This window comes from Spermophilus citellus (genome assembly GCF_964194105.1).
Source record: "Spermophilus citellus genome assembly, chromosome: 6".
NCBI lineage: Eukaryota > Metazoa > Chordata > Mammalia > Rodentia > Sciuridae > Spermophilus > Spermophilus citellus.
Window position 1 is genome coordinate 36,026,813 of NC_138187.1, and position 22,276 is coordinate 36,049,088.

Consider the following 22,276-nt stretch of genomic DNA (forward strand, 5'->3'; position numbering starts at 1 on the left):
CCAAGTATAGGCATCTCAAGTTGGTAAAAATAACACACCCATCAGGACCCCAGTCAGCAGGACTGGACCCCGTCTAGACAAGGACCAATTCCAGGAGGATCCCAGGAGCCAAAGAGGGTCAAGTTCATGCTTTAGAACAAGCCTCCCTTGAGAACCAACAGAGTCTCATAAGAACCACTTGGTCCTTTCCAAAGGCATGCCATGATCTTACTTTAGGCTTCTCTTCTGTAAGGTCCACTTTCACACTGCCACATTAAGGACCAAGCTTCCAACACATGAACCTTTGCAGGGACACACTTAAGCCATATCCAAACCTTAGCACTCCTGTAACAGAAAAGTTGAAGAGCCAGATACAGCTTCAGGCATGGCTGGATCCAGTGCCCTAACAAGCTGCTTCTGAGCATCCTCTTAGTTCCACTTTCCTTTCAGTCATCCCCTTTCTCTTCCTCAAGGTGGCCCTCAGCTCTAGCCACAGAAAGCTGTGCACTTTCTACATTGTTGTGGAAATCCACTGGCTCTCTCTTCAGACTGCCTTTATTTGCACGCCCATCGCCAAACCAGTTGCCAGTGACCAGAGGTCCCAAAGCCAGGGTGTGATTTCACCTCTACTTGGAGCAAACAGACCAAATACAAATGTGGAAGCCACCCAAGAAAAATGCTGGTTGGTTCCCCTTGTGCCATTGCCTTCTCTAGTCTGTGTCCTGGGAAGTCCCCAGTTGTATAATTCTAGTTACTTGGAAGCTTCTGGTTGAGTTTAAGCTTCATTTTTCTGTAACACAGGCACTTACAAGAAACAGTCGAAGTTTCTCCAGGGAGTCTAGAGCCTGGCCTCTCACCATTTCAATCTAACAGGTCCAGTGTTACAAGTTGATTGAAGAACTCCTTATGTGTTGAGGATGCCACACTTGATCATGTTTGGGACAAAGCTTTCCCTTCCTATTGCTTCTTTTTAATTGTGTGATTCGCCCCTTTTGCACTCAGAAACCTGGCAAACACCAGATTTTCTTCTGAATCTTTATGGTTTAATTTTTGCCATTAAAATCTTTAATCTGGCTATAACTGAATTTGGCGCCTTGTATAAAGTGGGATCCCGCACAGATTGTTTCCAGAGACAGGCTGTCCATGGACTGACCCTTTGCAATGTAACTTAGTGGTGTTTTAATTCTTGCACTCAGTCCAGTCTCTCTGAGGCAATTCCTTAGTTCGGTGGGTGACTTCACCACGGCTCTGGTGCCACCAGACCTTTTATTTATACCACATTATTACACGTGGCTCATATCCACTTCAGCTTGTCTTCTTTCTTCATTTTCCAAAATTTTTCAGCCATCCCATAAACTTTATGATCATTTTGGCAAGTACTCAAAAAAGCAAATTCTACTGGGATTTTGATGGCAATCATATTATATTACAAACGGACTTCAGCATTCCTGACGTCTTCATTCCACTCCTGTTTCCTCTCCAAGAATTGGCCTGTCCCTCCTTCCCCATCCCATAGTGGGGACGGAGGTGTTCCTGGGACAGTCCTGCTTGCTTAGTGCTTGTGGCTGGCAGTTCTACTGTGGTTCTTTCTGTGAACCTGGGTTCTGTGATGATTTGTCCCTGTTGTACCCATAGAGTGTCCCTAGAACCACCTAGTCCCTTCCAAGGGCATAACCGTGGTGACCTTACCTTAGGCTTCCCTAGGCACTCTAAGCCCAGCAGAAAGAGCCCCTTGGGGTTGGGGTGTGGCTCAGCAGCAGGCAGAGGCCCCTCCCCTGCCCAGCACTAAAGTACAAACAAATAAAAGTCCACCATTATTGGCTCTCTGAAAAGGGAGCCAGGACTCGCCTCATTTCTACACCCAGCGGGGACTCACTTCCAAGAGCAGACCCCAGCTAAAGAATCAGAACTTTGGTCTGAGGCGCTACAACTTTCCCCCAAAGAGAAAAAAGAGATTCTCAAATTCAGTGTTTCTAATCACTCAATTGCCTTAGGCAGTATTTGGGTTGCTTTGGGTTCGGCTGTTGCTTTGGGAGACAGAAAATATCTTGACACTATGGGTTCGCCGTTATTTTTAAAGAATGAGAAACTTAACTGTGGAGTGTGGGTTTTACCTTTCCTAAAATACTACCAGCTTTTAATTACCGTTGGTTGGAACTAGAGCAAAATAACAAAGCTTCTAGCTGTTTTAGCTCCCCCTAGTGACAAATAAAGCCAGTCCTGGAGCCCATTAAGTGAGATTAAAAGGATTCAGAGCTGTGTGTGTTGGAAAATGTGTTTATAATGAAGAGAGAACGGCAGTTGCTTACAGAGCAATTAATGTAGTTGCCCCGCACTTCACAAGGATGAGCTATCTCATCATGGCCATTCGGTGGGAAGCCTGGGTGGCCATTAACCAAACACTGGGTAGTGACCACAAGCAGATCACTGGCAGTGTCTGCTGTTTCTGTGGTCAGTCTGCAGCGTGCGCTGAAGCGAGCGCTGTGAGGAGGTCAGACATGGCCTTCCACTGGGCAGGGCTGAGTGAACATCTTGCAAAAGCCCACACGGTCACCTGGGTGGGAACTGCCACCTGCAGCTCACAGATGAGTCTCTGACCTCAGGGGGTGGAGTAGCCCTTCATCACCAGTCAGGAGGGGCAGAGGGCTACAGGTCTCCGGCATCTGCTTCCTTGGGGCACAGACACATCTGGAAGCCGTCACCAGGTTCAAAGGGGGGCCATCTGGGATGTGATCGGGCTTCCTGTGCACAGTAGGGTGGGTGCTTGGCCCCGCCTCATAACACTGGGGGGATCAAGATGTCATGTGGGCTCTCCTCTAGGCTCTTACTGGCACATGCCACCCCCAGGCATCTCTGGGGAGGCCATGGGCACCAGGTACTCTTTGGATGGGGTGCTCTAAGCACAGTGAGTGGGGCAACCGAGTGGGGGTGGCAAGGGCAGGGCTGTGCTGGATGTGTTATAGGAGCAGCTACCCCCAGGACTAAGCCCTGTGCTCAGAGGTAGACACAGCCCCTGGGAGAGAGGAAGGGGAAAGAGGACACCTGACCACAGTCTCAGGGATGCTGTGGGTGACCATATGCACAGCTGTGAGCTGTTATCCCCTGGAACCTCTAGTGAGGGACATTCAGAACCTCTGGGGCTACTGATTTCATCCCACCCCACCCCCCTGCCCTCTGCACTCCTGCCACAGTGGTCCTTGTCAATTGCAGGTCTCATTCTTGCACTTTGTTTCCACCCTGGTGGGTCCCCCCATTCTCTAGGGGAACAGCAAATCTGCTCCTGGGACTGGCCCGTGGACCCCTTGGATCCTGTTCAGGCCTCCTGCACCCACACACCCTGAGCATCATGCTGGTTGCCCTGAACAGACGTCCCTCCCATGCTGCATGCTGCATATGCTGCCCCTGTAGTCTGGTCACTACCTCTCCTGGCAGATGCAGCACCCAGGAAATGTGGGTGGATATGTGACATTATTAATAACCTGATTTCCATAAAAGTAGAAAGGTCATGGAGAATATTATAATGACTAATGCTTTATTTGGAAAAGATCCTAAACATCACACAGTCCTGAGTCTAAGTGTGTTCCAGATTCTCTGGAAAATCCTTTGGTTTGCTGTATTATCCACTGGGACAGCTTTGCTGAGGCCCGCATGCAAAGGAGCTTGCTGGATTGCTAAAGGGAGGGAGGACCCTGCGGGCAGCCCTGCCTGGAGTCTCTGGGCAGATGGGCTGCCTGGCATGGGGTCTTCTGGGGGTTACAAGGCTCTCCAAGGTCCAGCCTTAAAGGGTTGGGCCTCTGTGTGTCGCAGTGGCTGGATAGGATGGCGGCTGAAGCCGGTCGGGCAAGATGAGTAGACTGTCCATCACCAAGTGACTAGGCACTCCCACCCCTCCCGGGCTTGACGTCCCACGTGGACACAAGGCTCATGTGGCCCTCTGGGTCACTGGGATCAGCAGAGGCAGCAGCAGACTTGAGAGTGCGGTGGCCCCTGAGTCTCACCAAGCCCAGGCCTGCCCAACACCGGCTGCGCCCTTTGTTCCCATCCCAGCCGAGCCTGAAAGGAATGACTGCTTTGTGTTTGTTTCTGAATGTGTCGCTGTAAATCCAGGTCAGCTAACCTCCCCCTCATCTAACCCGCCTTTCCCCTCCTTCCCGTGAGTCTCAGACATCATACTCTTTTATAAAAACATCGTATTTTACCCCAAAATACCTTCAGTATATATATCCCTACAAGAACTCTTTAAAATTCAATACATAATGCAAAGTCATTATCACACCTGGAAAAAGTGATCATAATTCCTTAATATAATCAACTATTCTGTCAGCATTTTGCATTCCCATGGAGGTGTCTAGTCTTCTAGCCGTCAGGTTTTCCTCCTCCTCTACACCATTCCGCTCCAGCCTCTGGGCTGACAAAGCTGTGCTGCTGGGCGATTCAGCCCCTGGGTGCTCAACCATCAGCATCGTCCCGATCCGGCTGCCTTCTTCCTTCCCTGCTGCCCTCCAGCAGAGCAGCAAACTTGGTCCAGGCGCCAAGGCCAGCTCCTCACCCATTTTTGTCAATAAAATTTTATTGGAACGCAGACATACCTTTTTCTGTAAAGGGCTAAATAGTAAATATTTGAGCTACTTTTGCCACAGAAAGGTGGAGAGCTGAGTAGTTCCAACAGAGGCCTCAAAGCTAAGATAGTACCTGGGCCTTTACAGGAAGTTTCCACCCCAGCTCTAGAGAAGCAGCTTGGACCTTAAAAGTCAGATCCAAGTTCAGGTCTAGCCCATTCTGGGGCAAGTGGCTTAACCCACCTGAGCCTTGGTTTTCTAGGTTGTAAGATGAACTATATCTCCAACAACATGAGTTTTGCAAATACCAGCTGCACAGGAGGTGGCGGGCTACCTAGGGATGGAGGAGCCCGTGTAGAATGCCCGGGGTGCCTCGTGAGCAGGAGTGGTTCAGGCCCTGGATCTTGCTGTGACAGGAAGCTCACTCTCCAGGCGAGGACAAAAACAAACAGAAACATGCAAGCCGCACAGCCGGCTGGTTTCAATGGCTTTTAACTTTGCTTATGGAACAGTGGGTGATAACGGTGATGAACCGATAAGAACGTGTAAGCACTGTGAGCCGTGGTGGGAAAACAGAGATCATTACTGGGTAGAATCCGGGCTGGATGCTCAGCAGAACAAGGGTTCAGGGCAAAACGGCAAGTTCAAATGCCGAAAGAAAGATATGTTTCTTGTTATGAGTCTGAAATTCTCTGGCCTCAACCTCCTTTTTCTATTGAAACAACCATTTTTAAAACCACTTAGTTGCTTAGGATGGCAGCTACCATCGCCCTAGATCAGCTCATGCTTACCTCGAGGCTGTGGAAGGGAGAGTGCCCATCCCGATTGCTGTGGCTTGGCTGTGATGTGTCCCCTGGGAGTACATGGAATGGGAGCTTGGTCCTCCATGTGGTGATGTTAGAAGATGGGACTTTTAAAAGATAAGGCTCATGGGTAGTCCTTAGGTCATTTAGAGGCATGCCTTTCAAGGAGACTGTGGGACCTCAGTCTCTTCTGCTTCCTTCCTCATCACATGATCTCTTGCTCCCACACGTGCTACCACCATTGCTGGTGCCTCAACTGAGGGGGAGACCCTGAGCCATGCCATTGGAATTTCAGCATCTGAAACTGAACTGAGTAAACCTCTCTTCTTTATAAAGTTAGGCTACCTCTGGTGTTTTGTGGCAGCAGTGTAAAGTGAATGGATGTACCACACCTCTGCTACTCGTAGATCCTCCACCTGGAGTGTCCTGCCTTCCCACACCCGTCCATCTGCTCAGTCAGAACCTAGAGCTCCAGTAAGCTCTTCCCTGTGTGTCCTGGAAGCTCCTGTGATCAGAGCCACTTGATGAATCCTGTACTGTTCCAGAGCTCTGTTCTTCTCATATGCAAATAAAAAGGCCAGGCTTCTACATACCTACAGCGCCATGCCATGTACAGAGACTCATTGACCCCGAGTGGGTTATCTCTGGAACACCTGCACCATGCAAATGTGGTGTTTCTGACTGGGCTGCACCAAACCACAGCCAGTCTCTAAGCACACAGACTGTGTGGAGGCTGGGCCCAGGTCAGGCTCCAGCCAGGATAATTTCAGGCAGCTATTGCCATGCGACAAGTTACTCCATTTGTATACTGAAGACAATAAACATTTGCTGCTTCAGTGTCTCTGTGTACAGCATAGTGGGTCCTCTGCTTCAGGATCTCTGAAAACGTATCAGCCTGGCAGTGTCTTCGAAGGAAAGGACCAGTGTACAAGCTCGCTTGTGTGATTGTTGGCAGGATTCTGTTCCCCAAGGCAGTTGGACGAAGGCTCAGTTTTCATGAACTGTTGGCCAGAGGCCTCCCTGAGCTCCTTGCCAGGAAGGGTCTCCCATGGGGCATCTCACAGCATGGCAAGTGGTTCCATCCACAGGGAGGAACAAGAAGCCCAGGCTCCTGTGACCGAATCCCAGCAGTGCCAGGTTCTGCTTCTTAGAAGCAAGTCACTGGTTAAACCCATGTTCCAGAACCAAGACGTGAGATCATCGAGCTATGTTGGAAGTTGCCCACAAGGGGACACACGTTTATCTCTTCACACACTGTCGTATAGCTATTTAGAGCCTCCATAGGGTGTGCCCCAGATGGAACCAGTGCCCACCCTCCCCTGGGCAATTTCCTGGGTGGAGAGGGACCATGATGGCCGTACTTCCTCAGGAAGGAGCTCATGGGCTCATAGCCAGACATCTGGATCCACCTCTCCTTTGGGGCCCTGCGTGCAGGATTTGGCTTCATCTCACGTGGGTCATTTCATTTCAAAGCCGTTCAAGTTTGGTGACTTCCCCTCTTACACATATCAGGACAGAGGCTCAGAGAGACCCAACAAAGTACTTGGAATCACATAGTCAGCAAGTGGGAAATCATCACCTACTCTTGACCCCCAAAGTTCTAGAGAATTCTGGAAAGAAGGGGGCTCCAGTTGACAGAAGGGTGATCCGTGTCCATCATGTCTGTTACAGGTTTATAAAATATGATTTTTTTTACTTGGAATCATCCATTGTAAGCTTTTTAAAAATTACCAATGATGCCAACTGAAGTCCTCAAAACAACCCAAAGTCCCTGGAAGGCAGGGCTGTGGACAGTTGGCCCATCTGGGGCAGCAGGCTTTCCAGGCCCTGTGAGGATGACCGTGATTTGGACACCCTCGTCCTTGGGCTCCTGCGCTCATTCTGGTACCTGGCTTTGTGTTTCCTGGCTCCCTGACAAGCCTGCCTGTCCCCAGGGGCTCACTTTGCTGCCTTGAGTCTCGCTCTCTGTCACCAGCTCTGACTTGTCCCCAACCAGTTGAAGCAGTATGATTCATTAAACTTCCTCTAAGTGTGGAGAAGGCTCCAGAGGCAACATACCTACCTGGAGTGTGCCTCCAGGTGTCCCAGCTTAGGGGGACAGATGTGTTGGCAAAGTTAGCCGAGAAGGTAAATTAGATTAGAGAATTCTGTTTCTTATTTATTTCAACTTCAACGGGGAGTCAGAGAGAGAGTATTTGACCAGGAAAATGTTGATGCAATTAAAGTAAATTGATGAATGTAGAATTTAAAAGTAATATTATTTCATTATGGTAAAACATTAACAACAATCCTCAAATTATTCCATTAAAAACCTGCTCTACCCAAATCATAAAGCACTGGATTACAAAAACTGAAAGTTGAAACCTACCACAGACCATCACAGTCTAACATGGCTCTAGCAAAAGCAGGTTCCCAGCACGACTGAGGGGGATTTGACGAGAGCAGGAAGACCCCACGTGGCTGACGTAGCCCTAGTAATAGCGATTGCCTGCAATAGTGGATGCCCAGCGTGGCCTGGGATGTCCCTAGCAATAGTGGTATTTGGTGAGGCTCCTGGTAGCCCTAGCAGTAGTAGGTGCCCCACTGGCCTCGGGAGGCCCTAGTGACAGGAGGATCATCTGCCTTCTGTGAGCGCAACAGACATCCTGCTTTTAATTGATGCTCATTCCTCCCATACCCTCCTCTGACAGTACCCTCACTCTCTTGGCCATAGTCCCCTATTAAATCCTCCCCGTTATTTAAGAGTCAGCCTGATGTTCTGTCCTCCAGGAAACACCCACATCCCCAGTCTTAAGTGCTTGGAACCTCTGTTCACATCCATCTTACATTGTGGCTACTGCCATGTTTCTCTCTTGTTAAACTGTCTTCTACATCTCTGTGTCCACCCACCTGTCAGCCCTGAGCCGAGGGTCTAGTGAAGATTCAGGAAGTTTCCAGCATAGCTGAGCCCTGGAAACCAGGAACCTGACTCTCAGAGGTTCCAGCCCCATGCTACGTTCACTGCCATGTTGTCTGCCCTTCAAGGCGTAACCAGTCTCTGCTTCCTCTTCTCCTCAAAACTCAGGTGGAGGTCTTGGCCATGTGAGGCCAGCCATCTTGAGATTAGGAAAAGGGGACAAGCAGCATGCCACATCCCCTCCAGAAGCTTCTTCTAGGAGGCGGCGCTATCGCAGCTGCCTGGGTTCCACTACTGCTCCCATAGCATTGGTCAACTGGGTGGGAGGAGGGTGAGCAGACCACCTCCAGGAGAGGCCACCGCAAACTCCACGCCACACCACTGTCCTCAGGTCAGATGGTTGGCCCTCCATCCTGGGGCAGTGAGCATTTTGAATGAAGGAGGAAAGAACCGAATGAATAAGCCTCCTTCTCCCTGCGGTTACTCCCTATAACTCTGAACGTTGCTCTTGCTCTCCTGAGGCTCCTTGGCTTTACCAAAGTCCACCTCCTGATCCTCAGGGGTCCACTTCAAGACCTCAGTGGAGGCCCGAATCCTCCAGGAATACTGAGCCTGTAGTTAGTCCTGCTTTCCTCTATCCATACCGACCTACGATAAAGTATGATTTATAAATGAGATATTATACGAGATTAACAGCAATAACTAACAGTGAGCTAGAACAGTTAGGAGAATATACTGCAATAAAAATTATGTGGGTGTGGTCTCTCTTTCTCTCTATAGAATTTTCCATTTAATGTTTTCAGGCCATGGTTGATCACAGGTAATAGAAACCCCAGGAAGTGAAATGCAGGTGAGGGGGGTGGCTGTAGAACTTTCTTACTTCTCCTTTCTGTGGCGGTAGCACAGCGGTGCCCATCCTGCCACCCACCTGAACACCTGAGGCAAGGCTGCAGTGCAAGGCTCTGTGCGTGACCCAGCTTACCCCAGGGCCGGTGGGACACAGATGCAGGGGCAAGAGATAAGCTCTTTGCTTACTAGCAAGTGAAGACTGCTTCGGGGAAAACCTTGTGCTTTGGGGTTACAAGCTGAAGGTGACAGTTCCAGACGTTGCCCTAGCACCCTGGGAGGCTCCCCTTCCCAGCACAGGCGGCAGGACCAGAGAGAGCCATGCCACATCCTGGCTCAGCCTACAGCACCCAAGTTTTCAGGGCCTCTCAAAGTAACCAGCCAGAATTCCAGAAAATTCTGGAAGCCTCTGGAATTTCATTAGAGTTATCAGATGCAAGATGCCTCTGAAAGTCCCTGAATGCTCTCTGTCTTTGCCTTGATGAAGTCCCTCTCCGAGGTTATGCCAGTGCCATGGCAAGGATGCAGGAGCCAACCCACCAAGGGTGGGAGCAACACAGCTCTGTCATGGCACCATCCGCCTCTGCATGAGGCATGCAGGACAGGTCTCAGCTTTGCACCACAACCTTTTTGTGCCACCTTTAAGTGCTATGTGGGGGCAATCTACAAATCAACAATTTCCGGGTGTTCTTGCCAAAAACACTTTTGAAAAACAATTTCAGCATTAAAAAAAAAAAATTCCGGCTGATATTTGTGGCTTCTTAATGCTGCAAATGTTCCAGTGGGAGAACAAAAAGAAACTGACTGAACCGTGGCACCATCGGCTCCCAGCTGCATGCACTGAACAGGCAAGGCTTGCATTCGGGACTGGGAACAGCAGGACCTTCCTGAAAGTCAAGTTCTCCTTTCGAGCTGGCAGCTCAGCAGCTTTCAGGAGCCAGAAAAAATAAGTCCCCAAACTGACAGGCTTTGCTCTGTGTTTACATTTATTTCTCTCTTCCCTGCTTGTGTAATCAACAAAAAAGTCTTTGTTACCTGCAGTATTTTTATGGAACAAGAGCCCTGTGCTTCCGCATAGCTGGCGGCTGCACAGAAGCATCTCAATTGCCCGAGATGCACCAGGGGCCCTAGTCCAGTGCGTCAGCCCTAGCCAGGAAGCACGCGGGCCCCAGGCACTGGGGCTGCCTGGAGCTCACGGGATCCTACCAGTTCCTGCTGATAGACATCCTAGTCCAGGGCTGTTGGGACTCTGGATTTAGCGAAGTCTGTGGAAAGAAAACCTTGGGGTGTTTGGGGGGGAGTCCTAACCCACCACCAGGGTAATGGCCGTGCTCAATTTTGCCTTTCACATTTTAATTGTACAACAGTAATTTTGCAATAGAGTTGCCGATGGCAAACATGCAAAAGACATTAACTTTATTTATGTTTTGGATTATTAATGTGGCTGTTAAAATTCCTCCAGTTAGTTTTGATTGAATTGTTTTTTTGTGTGATTCTGTTGTTTAATGGAGCGGTAAATAAGAATTTCTGATAATGAGGCTGAGCATCTGTCACAACAACCTGGTGTGGGTTATTAACATTTCCATTAACGGCAGGGTGGGCAGTGATAATATGGAAACCACACAGTTAGAACAAAATAAATAGTTGGTGTCAGGCTGAGTGGGTGTTAATTACTATTTTATTCTACATTGGGGGGGAGAGAGCAGAAAGTGGGGAGGGGGACCTGGGAAGGAGTGATTTATGAGGTCATTCTCTCCCCAGAAGGCTTCTCCAGAGCCCAGGTGCCCAGACATCTCGGACAGTGACTGTTTTGTTGTCTCTTTATGGCCTATAAGCAGTCCTGAATCAAAAGACAGCTATGTTTTGGGTCTGCAGATCAAGGCCATAGGAAGTGAGGTGGGAGGGGGGCTTGGCCTTCTAGAGCTGGGAACCCAATATAACTCCACACAGCTCCTCAGGGTCCAGCACGGCCCAGATTCCTACCCGGAGTGCCCAGATGGGAGAAGGGAGTAAGTCCTAGGAGGAGGCAGTGAACAGACCATCATGAGAAAGTACTCTGCATGGAATTCAGAACTGGTGTGAAGCCAGCAAAATATAGAGAGACTAGGAATGTTCCAGAATGTGCATGTGCTCTGTGCATTATTCACAACTCCCTAATGGTTGCATGGGAGGTGCAACCATGCTGTCCCCCATAGAAATCTCTTCCTTCCTTCCTTCCTTCCTTCCTTCCTTCCTTCCTTCCTTCCTTCCTTCCTTCCTTCCCTCCTTCCTTCCTTCCTTCCTTCCTTCCTTCCTTATTTCTTACATACATAACAATAGAGGAGTGCACTACATTCATAATTTTTTTGCATTGCAATTCTTAATACACCTTTATACCACAATTTATCAAATTTCTGCATACTATGTTCTCATCTTCTGCATACTATGTGCACTGAGGGGGTACCCCAAGGAGACCCTCCCATGGGAAAGAGGGGGAAAGGGGCAATGACTTGGTGCTTAGAACTTGCAAATTTCGAGAGCCTCAGAGAGCAATGTGGAGCCACATTCCCAGGAAGCTGGTCCCATCAGCCTGGAGGAGCACCTCTGTGTGTCCAGACTCTTCTGGTCTAGGATAGACTTCACACTGGGCCACCTGTATTTGCAACGACAATACGAATATCTTTTTTTTCCCCTAAAACCTCTTCAAAAATCAGCATTTCCCCCAATGAGGAATGTCAGCAGTGCCTGTGGCTCCCTTGCTCTCAGAGCCATAGGCATCTCTGGCCACACTCCAGGTGCCACTGGGATCAAACCACTCCTGAGCATTATCCCAGAGCCCATGGATTCCTGTATCCTATGTTTATTTTCAAATCCTCAGTAACTCTATCTCAGTGAGATCAGTCTTCTTTGTAATTTTGTATCTTTATGCCTTTAAGTATGTTTTTCTGGAAGGGTTTGCAGCATCCCCTGGCATGAAAGGACTAGGAACTAACTTCAGAGGCAAGAGCCTGGAGCTGGGATGTGACTGTACCCCAGGTCTCCCAAGCCAGAGCAATGTCCCAACAGAATCTCCCATGTTGCCATCATGGAATTAGGGCTTGCATGAGTCCTGGGGGGTGGGTGGGGGCTCAGCTTCTGAAGGAACATGCTAGTTACCATCATGTGCTATTCTTTCCTCAGCCCCAGCGATGGCCCCGCAGAACATCCAGGTCACCCCACTCACGGCCAGCCAGCTGGAGGTCATGTGGGACCCACCGCCCCCAGAAAGCCAGAATGGGAACATCCAGGGTTACAAGGCAAGCTCTCACGCATGGGTTGGCTCTTTTTTCCAGCTCACTTGTTGGCGGTATGAGGCCCCAGGGCTTCAGCTGGAATCCTGCTCCTCCCCAGGGCTGTGCCCTCAGCTCAATGGGTCCTGCTGTTTTCTCAGTGGTAAATACACAGCAGGCGGGAAGCTGCTGCCTTGAGCATCTGGAACAGGCCTGGCTGGACCACAGCCTGGAATCAAAGCTGCCTGGGGTGGGAAGTGGGCCTACTGCTGCTTTGTGACTACGAGGTGCGGGGTTCCTTGGCTTATCCAAAGGTGGCCTGGGTTTGTCCCTCCTCCAGCCTCTGTGGCCTGCCCAGAGAACCCAACTTCTTCCTGTGCCCACTCTGGAGCCACCAGCGGATTTTCTGACAGTGACAGGAAATGAGGTGTCCTCAAAATAGCAGGTTCTCCATCCCTCAGTGCACTCAATCACTATGGGACATTGAGTAAGTCCCTCAGTTCAGTAGGTCTGGGCAGGGCCTGAGAATTACATTTCTAACAAGTTCCCAGTGGCATGGATTTGGGGAACCTCACTTTGAGAACCACATAATGAGGTCCGAGTCATCATTAGCTAAATGTTTCAGAGATGAAGGAAAAGAAAAGACAGCATCCTGTTCCAACATGAGCCCCGGGGGCAGGGGGTGGGTTACACAGAGTCAGTTTGCCCAGGGCACCTTGAGCTCTTGGCTGCTAAGGTCTCATCTGCTAGGAGAGCTTGGAACCTCTGGACAGCTGTGAAAACCGTTTAGAAGAAAAAAAAAGAAAACCCTGTTCTGTTCCCTGAAAATGCCCCATCCTTCTCTAGAATTAATTTCCTTGTCTGGCCTGCTAGAGCCCCAGTTGATCAGTTACCATATTCTATGGTTTAGCCTGCCCTGATGCCTATTGGACCAATTAAATGTCCATTTAAAAATGATTCTTGTAGGTGTTTTATGAAAATTAATACCTTCCTCCCTGGCAGGGCTGTTACAATGATTAATGAGGCAATGGCAAGTCCTGTGAGCTCGGAGGCAAGGTGCTATTTATGTATGTCCAAAATATGTTTTCTCATTTCCTTAATGATAAAGACATTGAACTTGGATATTGATCTCAAGTTAGCAAGGCCTGTATGAGTGAAGGATCCTCTTTGGTCAGCTCTGCAAGCAGATGTGCAGCTGTGTCTTGCAGGTAGAAATCAGTGGTGCTCACGTGTCAGGACCTGCTTCAGCAGAGATGTGACTTGTGCACGTGCAAGGTGGGATTCTGGCCCTGGGCTCCCACTGCCCCCTGCATCCTCTGTGCCGCTCTTGCACAGGGTGTACCGCTCACAGGGCCTGGCTCAGGCTTAGTTCTTCAGAGCCAGGGTGGATCTTCTGGCCTGTGTTGTCTTTGGGCAGCCCAGCTGGCACTGGCTGGGGCAGTGGTTCCTGGCCAGCTGTCTAGGGAAGTAATTCTGGCAACCAATTCAAACTTTTATGCTTGGGCATCAAGTTCACCTAGGAGCACATCAAAGCTAGCTGAGAAAAAAAATGGAACCCAGGAGAGGTACAGGGCTTTACCCCAGTTCTGAGTCCAACATGGCTCTACTTCCTGTGGTTTTTTTTAGTGTTTTAATTTCGAAAGTATTTTTTCACACTGATCAAAAAATTAGATCTCAGTTTTGAACAAAATGTGGTCACATGGTAGTTTGAGGGCTCATTATTTCCATAGGTTGGAGCAGGAGGTAGACTGTCTCCAAAAGACTGAAGGGCCCAGCACAGGCCCTGGTACAGGCCCCAGCAGGGCAAGCTTTATAATCTAGGCACCAACAGGAGACTGAAGGAAAGAACCCCTCCAACCCTGAGACCCCATCTTGAAAGGTTTGAGTAGGCAGTGCTCACTGTCTAGATGATCAACTCAGAAACACTAAACTTTGCCCAATGACATCAGCAACCAGAGACCTTCACCTGCCCATAGTCACCCCTGGTCCCTTGGAGGAAGATGCCCCATCCTACAGGACTCTGCCCAGGACGCAGGCCCAGCCTTAGAAGCTGATCCTACATGCAGCTTCCTCACGGCCCTCCCTTCCCGGTGTCCTTTCTAACAGATCTACTACTGGGAGTCAGACAGGCGGAACGAAACAGAGAAAATGAAGGTCCTGTTCCTCCCCGAGCCCACGGTGAAGCTGAAGAACCTGACCAGCCACACCAAGTACATGGTCAGCATCTCCGCCTTCAACGCTGCTGGCGATGGGCCCAAGAGTGACCCTCAGCAGGGGCGCACCCATCAGGCCGGTAAGTGGGCCGTTTCCTTTCTGCACGCCTTAGTCACCAACCTGTGTCACTTCCCTGGTGGCTCTGGGGACCCCCAGGCAGAATAAACCACCTTTTCCTTTGGTTTCACAGCTCTTTGTTCTGCCTTTCCTGTCACTGGTGTCACCTTGTGTAGCAGGAATTTGAAGAGACAGGACTTGGTTCCTGGTAGCTGGCCTCGCCTGGTCCATGGTGGCACTAAGCCACAGTTAATAGTGGAGCAACGCGTGTTCCCTCCTGAGCCCTGAGGGTGGCAGGGGAAGGAAGGGCTTTGCCCTCAGTCCAGCCTCATTTCTGACCTACAGGTCACACGGCATTGCCTCTGGGAACTTCTCATTGGAGCCACCTCCTTTGTGTGGACCCCTGGGGCCGAGCTTCTTGTGCATCAAAGCCAGGCCCCAAGTCTAGGTCTCCCTGGTTTTGGGTCCATAGAGCACCCCTGGAGTAGCTTGGCAGCTGCCTCTCAGCACAGGTGCATAGACAGGGTCCACGCTGACAAGGCTGTCCTTAAGGCCTCGCCCCATGCAGAGGGTACAGTGTATGGCTAGCAGGCCACTTCCCTAGCGAGTCTTGGCTTTTGGTGGTGGAAATCAAAGATACCCCCAAGAAATAGTGAACTAACATTAAGATCCAAAAATTTCTCAGAGACCCTTAATGAGACCCAGGAAGTCCAAGACCAGGAAAATGAGATTCGGGAAGCTTTGGGGTACAAAAATGCAGGGCTTTGGGCTCCCTGACATTCTGTGGGTTCAGCCAATTAACACCCTATCCAAATGATCAACCCCTAATCAGGAGCCCCAGGCCCACATCCTGTGAGATTACTATGGCCAAGTTCAAGAGCTGCTTCCTTCTGCCCCCATCCAGCACCCAAGGAGGCCAGTTTTGAAATCTGAGATGGAAGGACATGAAAAGATTTGTAGGGCAGAAAGTAGAGGCTGGGGTTACCTTGGGACACCAGGACTTGGTAGTCATGGGACTGAAGGACCCAGAAAGGGAGGGAAGAGGGATCTGCTACTCCAGGAGGCCCTCTGAGCGGCAGGGTGGAGGAGATGAAGCACCCACCCAGCCTGTCAGGCAGGGCCAGCCCCATACATGTCCACCTGCGTGCAGCCTAGGCAGAGATATGTGAGCAAACCCTCACCATCCTGGCCACACTCCTGGCCTCCCATGTCTGCCAGCAACTCCCCTGTCAGCCCAGCAGGGCCCACTGAGACCACAGTGACTAGGGATTCAGATGGAGGCACGAGGGTATCCTGAATGGTCCCCAGGAGAGGGGAGAGGCCATGTCCACTGCAGAACTCCCTCTCCCCAAAAGAGTTGGACAAGGACCTTGGGCTAGCAGTCGTGGGAAGTGGACCGTCTGCATTTCATTTTCTGTTTCCATCTGTTATTCATTTTTAGGCCTCTGTCAGTTCGCCTCTCAAGCTCCTTTGTGTTTCAACTCTGTCATTTTCTCTGCTCTTCTCGGGAGGGTCTGTGTTGCTGATTGATCCTAGGAAGTTCAGGGGTGATCAATGAGTCTCCTTTTCATCCTGTGGCATTTAGACTTTTACTGAGTTGAAAATAACACCTAATAACATTTTCTCTTCTTTGTGGAGGCTCAGACACGTACGTGCGATCCATAAAGGTATTATAGTGGGAGTCACTTTGTGCTCTGTTCTTCCAGCTCCTGGGGCCCCCAGCTTCTTGGCATTCTCAGAAATAACCTCCACCACGCTCAATGTGTCCTGGGGAGAGCCGGTGGCAGCCAATGGTGTCCTGCAGGGCTATCGGGTGGTGTATGAGCCCTTGGCACCTGTCCAAGGTAAGATCAGGGGGAGCTGGGGAGGGCACCAGGTCTACCACCTGACCTTGCTTTCAGCCATGGAGTCTTCCAGAAGCTCAGAAAGGGAAGGAAAGGCTAATCTGAGACAGGCCCCAAGTTCAGAGTCCAATGTGATGATTTCCCTATGGAACCATGTTATATGCTCCCTTAACTAGTCTCCAAACCCCATGACGGTTCTATCTTATTCCTCCTGAGAGCTGAGTCCCTGTGGTGGCCTATAGAGACCACCCCAAACTCCACCTGGAACCCCGTTGGCAGTGTTGGCCCTTTGGATATCATGCGCATCCTAGAAGAGACATTGAGAGTCCAGGGGCCCAAGGGAGTGCTCTGGTGCTCCCTGCCACTCTTTTGTGTCTCAACAAACATTCATCAAGTACCTGCAGTGTCTCCAAAACTGTTCTGGATGCTGGAGTCCATGGGCCCAGGAAAGCAAGTGTCTTGACTCGAGACCCTTGTCTTGCATTGAGATCCTTGTTTTCCTGAGTCTGTTGCCGAAAACTCAGTCCTTGTCCCCAATACCAATCCAATACCGAGGACACAGTTTAGAGAAAAAGGAAGAAAAAAGGTTTGTTGCTTTGTTAGCAAAGGAGAAACACAAGACACTCTTGTCCCAAAGGCTATGGTTCTGCCCATCTGCAGGAACAGGGTGCTGTTAAAGAGGTAACTGAAAGGCTACCCTCCCGTGTTCTCTGCTGGAGTTGTAATTCACTTGTTAATTTGGGAGATAGTCATTTCTGAGATCTTCTGGTGAAAAAGATCACAAACACCATCCCCAAAGTCTGGATGACTTTGTTCCTGTGGTGGGTGTGTACTCAAGGACAGATAAATCTGCCTAGGATGGGGAAGATCCTGTTTCCCCTGAGATCAGGGAGGAGGAGAGATTAGGAGGGAGCAGGGAGAGCGGAAGAGAAAAAAACATGTCCATTTTAAAAATAAGTTGCAATGGCAGAGAAGCAAAAGTCATACTCAAAGCATAAAGTGCACCACGGCTACAAGTCCAGCAAGTTTATATTCCAGGGGTACAGAGGCAACTTGAAAATAATTAAACCAACAAGCAAAACTGAGATGGTAATTGATGCTGTGAGGAAAAGAGGCCAGGAGCACATGAGGATGTTGCATGTCAAGAAGGACCTGGGCACACACGTCTGAGGGGAACCTTCCTACAGAGGACTCACAGACCCTGGGGGAGACAGGGCTTAGTGTCCTGCGTGACCTGGGCTGAATGAGGGAATATGTGGCAGGCCAGAGCTGGTTGAGGTGGTCTGGATTTTCCTAGGGAATGTGCTGTCGTTTGGATCTAGAATGTTCCCCCAAAGGCTCATGTGTTGGGTTCTTAGTGCAGCAGTGTTCAGAGGTGGGGCTTCTGGGAAGAGATTGAGTCATGAGAGTTCTGATCTCATCAGTGGATTAATCCATTGATGATTCATAGCTGAATGGATTATTGGGGGAGGGGTGGTAGAAATTAAGAGGTAGGGTCTAGGTGAAAGGACTAAGTCTTTGGGGATGTGCCCTTGAGGACTATCTTTTGTCCCTTGCCCCTTCCTCCTCCCCCATTTTTTTGCTTCCTGACTTCCACGAGGTAAGCAGCTTTGCTCATCCCCACCTTCCCCACCATGATGGTCTTTCTCGCTACAAGTCCACAGCGATGGATCCAGGCACCTGCAGACTGAAATCTCCCAACCATAGGCCAAAATAAACCTTTCCTCTTTAAGTTTTATCTCAGGTGTTTTGTCACAGTGATAGAAAACTGACTAACACAGAAGGAAATGGAGCAAGAGGACCTGAGTGACACAAGGCCCAGATCCCCCCTGCTAAATACTGCAGTCTAAATACCACAGGATGAAAAAAGGATTATTGATCACCCCAGAACTTCCCAGATCAATCAGAAGCAGACCCTCTGGATAGTGAGGAGGGAGTGTTTGAACACAGAGGAGCTTGGGAGAAGAAATGACAAAACCCAAAAATGAATAGGTGGAAACAGAAGATGGTGGGCAGATGGCTTTGGGGAGAGTAGGTTGCAGGGACCCCACAGGAGCTCCACAGTGGGAGAGCAGGCAGGGGCTGTGGCAGAGCCCATGAGAGCCTGGAGGAGACGGATGATGGAGGGAAAGGTGAGCAGTGGTGGGTTAGGGCTGTGTTTTGAAGGAGACATAGATTGCCCTTGGACTGGAGGCAAGGACAGGAGCTGGGAGTGAGTGGTAGGCTCTCACTCCATAGCGGTCACTCCTGTTCCTACACTGATAAAGCGAGACCTGCCTCTGGTATCTTCTCGGCCATCTCCCTCATCTACTAGATGACTGATGTGTACGTGTCCACTGAGGGCCCATGACATTTCTCTCTCACCTCAGAGTCAAGCCCAGCTGTCTCTGCCCAGTGGCCCAGGGCAGGTTCCCCTGGTAATATACACAGACAGACTGTAAAAATTATAGATTATTGAATGTCTAGGAGAAAAAATATAACCAGCATATCAAATAATATTGGCTCTCCATTTAAAGCAGTGATAAAAGTTTCCTTTTGAAATAAGCACATTCAGATAAAACAGGGACTTGATTTGAAGGACGACATTTAAGCACTAGATTTTATTTCATCAAAAATAAGATGCCATTGATGTAAGATTCATAGTTATTTTATTACATGCTAAGAAAGGAAAAATACTCCTAATAAACTATGGCCCAATACTTGTGTGTCATCTATTCTAAGCTGCATCCCAGAGATGTGAAAATGTGAGAAAGAAAAACAAAATGTATCTGAGATCATCGCTGTGTCTGACAGTGATGTGAACACAGCGGAGGCGATCAGGAACGTGGTTCTGAAAGTGTAAAGAGAGCCCCAGAAGGACGTGGACTTGGCACGGTCCCTGCTCAGTGTGTTCTTTCCAGAACGCATCACCCGTCTGGGAACATGGTGGCCTTGGTGTGGCCACCTTCAAGAACCCAGTGACAGATGTCCAGGAGGGGACCTGCCCATCATTCCTGTGTCCTCTGCAGGGAGAAGTAGCAGAGAATTTCCATGTTGCTTGGCAGTGTTTTCTTTCCGTGACACACCTCTGCACACACAGGTGCACACACACATGCATGGTGTGTACATTGGTTCACGTGCACAAGGAGCCCAAGTTACAAATACTTTACCGAGGATATCATCAAAATAATGAGAAATGATTGTCAAAACTTCATGATTCTAATTGAGTCCTTCCTTATCAAAAGAGCGTAAGTTCACCATTCTTCCTGTCCTGTGTTGGCGGCCTTTCAGGGTCTCTAGAAAGCCCCTGGCATGCACACCTGGGCTGCAGCTCGTGGTCCGTAGCCCTCCAGGCAAGACGGGTCCCAGGATCTTTCCTCAGTCAGAAACTCTGCACGGGGACTCGAAGCGCACTGTGTTCTTTTGGCTTCACTTCCACGCTGCCAAGATTGGTCCTGGTTTCTACACGCTGTCCCCACCCCAACCTCCCAGGGAGGTGACCCCACATTGCCGATTCCCCTTGTATGACCAAGTTGCAGTTTCTCATTAATTTTCATAATTTTTGTCTTATCGGGAAAGTCGAAGGCATTCCAGGATGTGCTGTTGGGGGATTGCGCTCCTAGTGTGTGGCACATTTGTGGCTTGCCATGTTCCCCTGTAGAAATGCCCTGCAGGCTCACTCATAGTGTGGGTTGGTTTACTGAGCACTCACTATGAACTGGGCACTGCGTCACATCCTTGCCATTCACCGTCCATAAATCTTCATGACAACTCTACCCTGAGCTGCCACCTGGATTCCCAATTCACAGACCAAGGAACTGGGCCCGGAACCCTTAGTTTGTTTGCCCCAAACCTGAATTTCGAGGATGATGAGGAAGGTGGGATCTGACACAAGAGCCCAGCTCTAGACGGCCTGTGATGGGGAGAAGATGCCAAGCGCTTGTGTTCCTGAAGGCGAGCGTGATGGAGGGTGCCAGAGATGGAGCTCTGGCAGGGTGCACTCAATCATGTCACGTCCCAGACAATCTCAGCTACATGCCATGTGTGGGGTTGTCACTCCTCCAAGTGACAATGAGTAGGATCACTCAGTTACCACCATCTCGCCTCTTTTCACAAGTCATAGACCTTCCTTCTCGGGAATTATCTCTTGTCTGTTGACAAGGACTGGCTGGCTCCTAGGCCTGTCATCCTGGCTTTGGCCCTGAGGGCTTTGTGCTCCGAAGCTGGAGCGGGGAGGGACAGCTCTCTGGCGCTGTGGCTCCCCATCACCCCACAGGTTGCAAACGTGGGACTCTCAGCACAGATAGCTCAAGAACAAACCAGGACTCCCAGATTTGGAGCCACTGTAGCTTGGGCACAGTCCTGACTTCCTGATTCCTGTGTATCTACCATGGCTGACCCAGGGCCTAGCTGCCCATCCCTGAGAGTGGCAGGAAGGGTCCAGCCCCAGCTATGCTGCAGGCAGCTCTGCTTCTAAGCAGCGGCTCTTACCAAGTCAAAGGGCCCCTCCAGGCTCCTCCACTCCACAGGCCAGCCCAGCCCACAGCTGCTCCTGCTTCAGCTGCAGACTTCTCCTGGCTTTCCCAGCAGGCCAGCCGTGGACAGGCTGCTCTCTGGGAACAGAGCTCACCAACCCCTCCCAGCACCACCTGGTGGCCCTGTGCTCTTCAGGGGAAGCCCCCACCCCCACCCCGGTGCCAGCAGAGCTTCTAAGACTCAGTCACTCACCTGCCTGGGCTGGCAGTTCCTTCTAGGACCCTAGAGGAGCCAGTCCCAGGCCCGCCTGTGAACCACATCCTGCAGCCACGGGACACAGAAGATGGCAAGTGGGACCGAATCTGGCCTGCCATGAGTGTACCCTGTCCAGAGGCACATGCAGCAGCCACTCAGGAAGAGCCCTGAGGGCCAGGTGGGCCATGGACAGGCAGCCCTGTTGTCACCTTGGCAGCACTGCCCACACTTCCTCGGGCCAGTGGACAACAGTGATTACGAGGCAGGCAGAGATCAGAGAGTCCGCTTGTGGGAAGCCCTCCGTCCTTCTCCTGCCCTGGGGACTCTGCTGCCATGCAGACGCGACAGCGCTGGCCTGCTGAGAGAACTCTCGGTGTCTTCACTGCCTCAACTGATAGGATGTGGAGGAGACCACAGGGGCTCAGCCGCCCCCAGCTGAAACTGACCTTGAGATCCAGACACAGACCCGTGCCTGCCCGGATCAGCCAGCAGGAGCACAGCTAATTCCAATGGCGAGTTTTTAAGCCACTAGTTTGGGGCATGGTTTTACCCATAGTCATGTGTAAGAAGGACAGTGGACAAGGACTCCATAGATCACAAAGGTCCTATAAGTTAGTGTGCTCTTCAACGACAGAACCCATGTGGATCCTTCCCATGCGTTTGATGTGTCAGCCTCAGAGCAGACAGGGAGACTGAGCACTCCTCCGAGACTGAGGGCCTCGGCCAGTGGCACAGGAGTAAGTGACAGACTGAGGACTCACTCCAAACCCCCAGCTCTCCGGATGTACCTACTGACTGACTGCAGATTTCAGAGAGGACCAGCTCTTGGCAAAGTCTTGGAGCTAGAAACCCTTGTCCCCATGGCCCTTCTCTGCCCTCAGGCACGCTGGGCATTTTGACTACGGGGGCTGGAAAAGGCAGGATATAAGATGATGCTGTGATGCAGCTGAAAAGCACCGGGTTGCCAGGGGCTGGGGTCATGGTCAAGAGGCGGATGGGCAGAATGCAATGATTGCTGAAAAGCGAAGCGGCTTCCTGGACCTCAGAAGGTCATATCATCTGGTGTCCTCACCACCTTACTCTGCCCAAGCTGTCCCAAGTCTCCTCACCCTGGTCAGTC

The 22,276-nt window shown here is 50.4% G+C and overlaps 1 protein-coding gene across 2 annotated transcripts in view; it reads left to right on the forward strand.

Annotated features, from left to right (window-relative positions):
• Positions 1 to 22,276, forward strand: part of SDK1 (sidekick cell adhesion molecule 1) — a 901,672-nt gene that overhangs the window by 839,191 nt on the left and 40,205 nt on the right. For both annotated transcript variants that reach the window (XM_081298615.1, XM_081298616.1), the window contains 3 exons: positions 12,243 to 12,358; positions 14,438 to 14,624; positions 16,309 to 16,446. In XM_081298615.1, the coding sequence (XP_081154741.1) occupies positions 12,243 to 12,358; positions 14,438 to 14,624; positions 16,309 to 16,446 (441 nt within the window). The remainder of the gene's footprint in view (positions 1 to 12,242; positions 12,359 to 14,437; positions 14,625 to 16,308; positions 16,447 to 22,276) is intronic.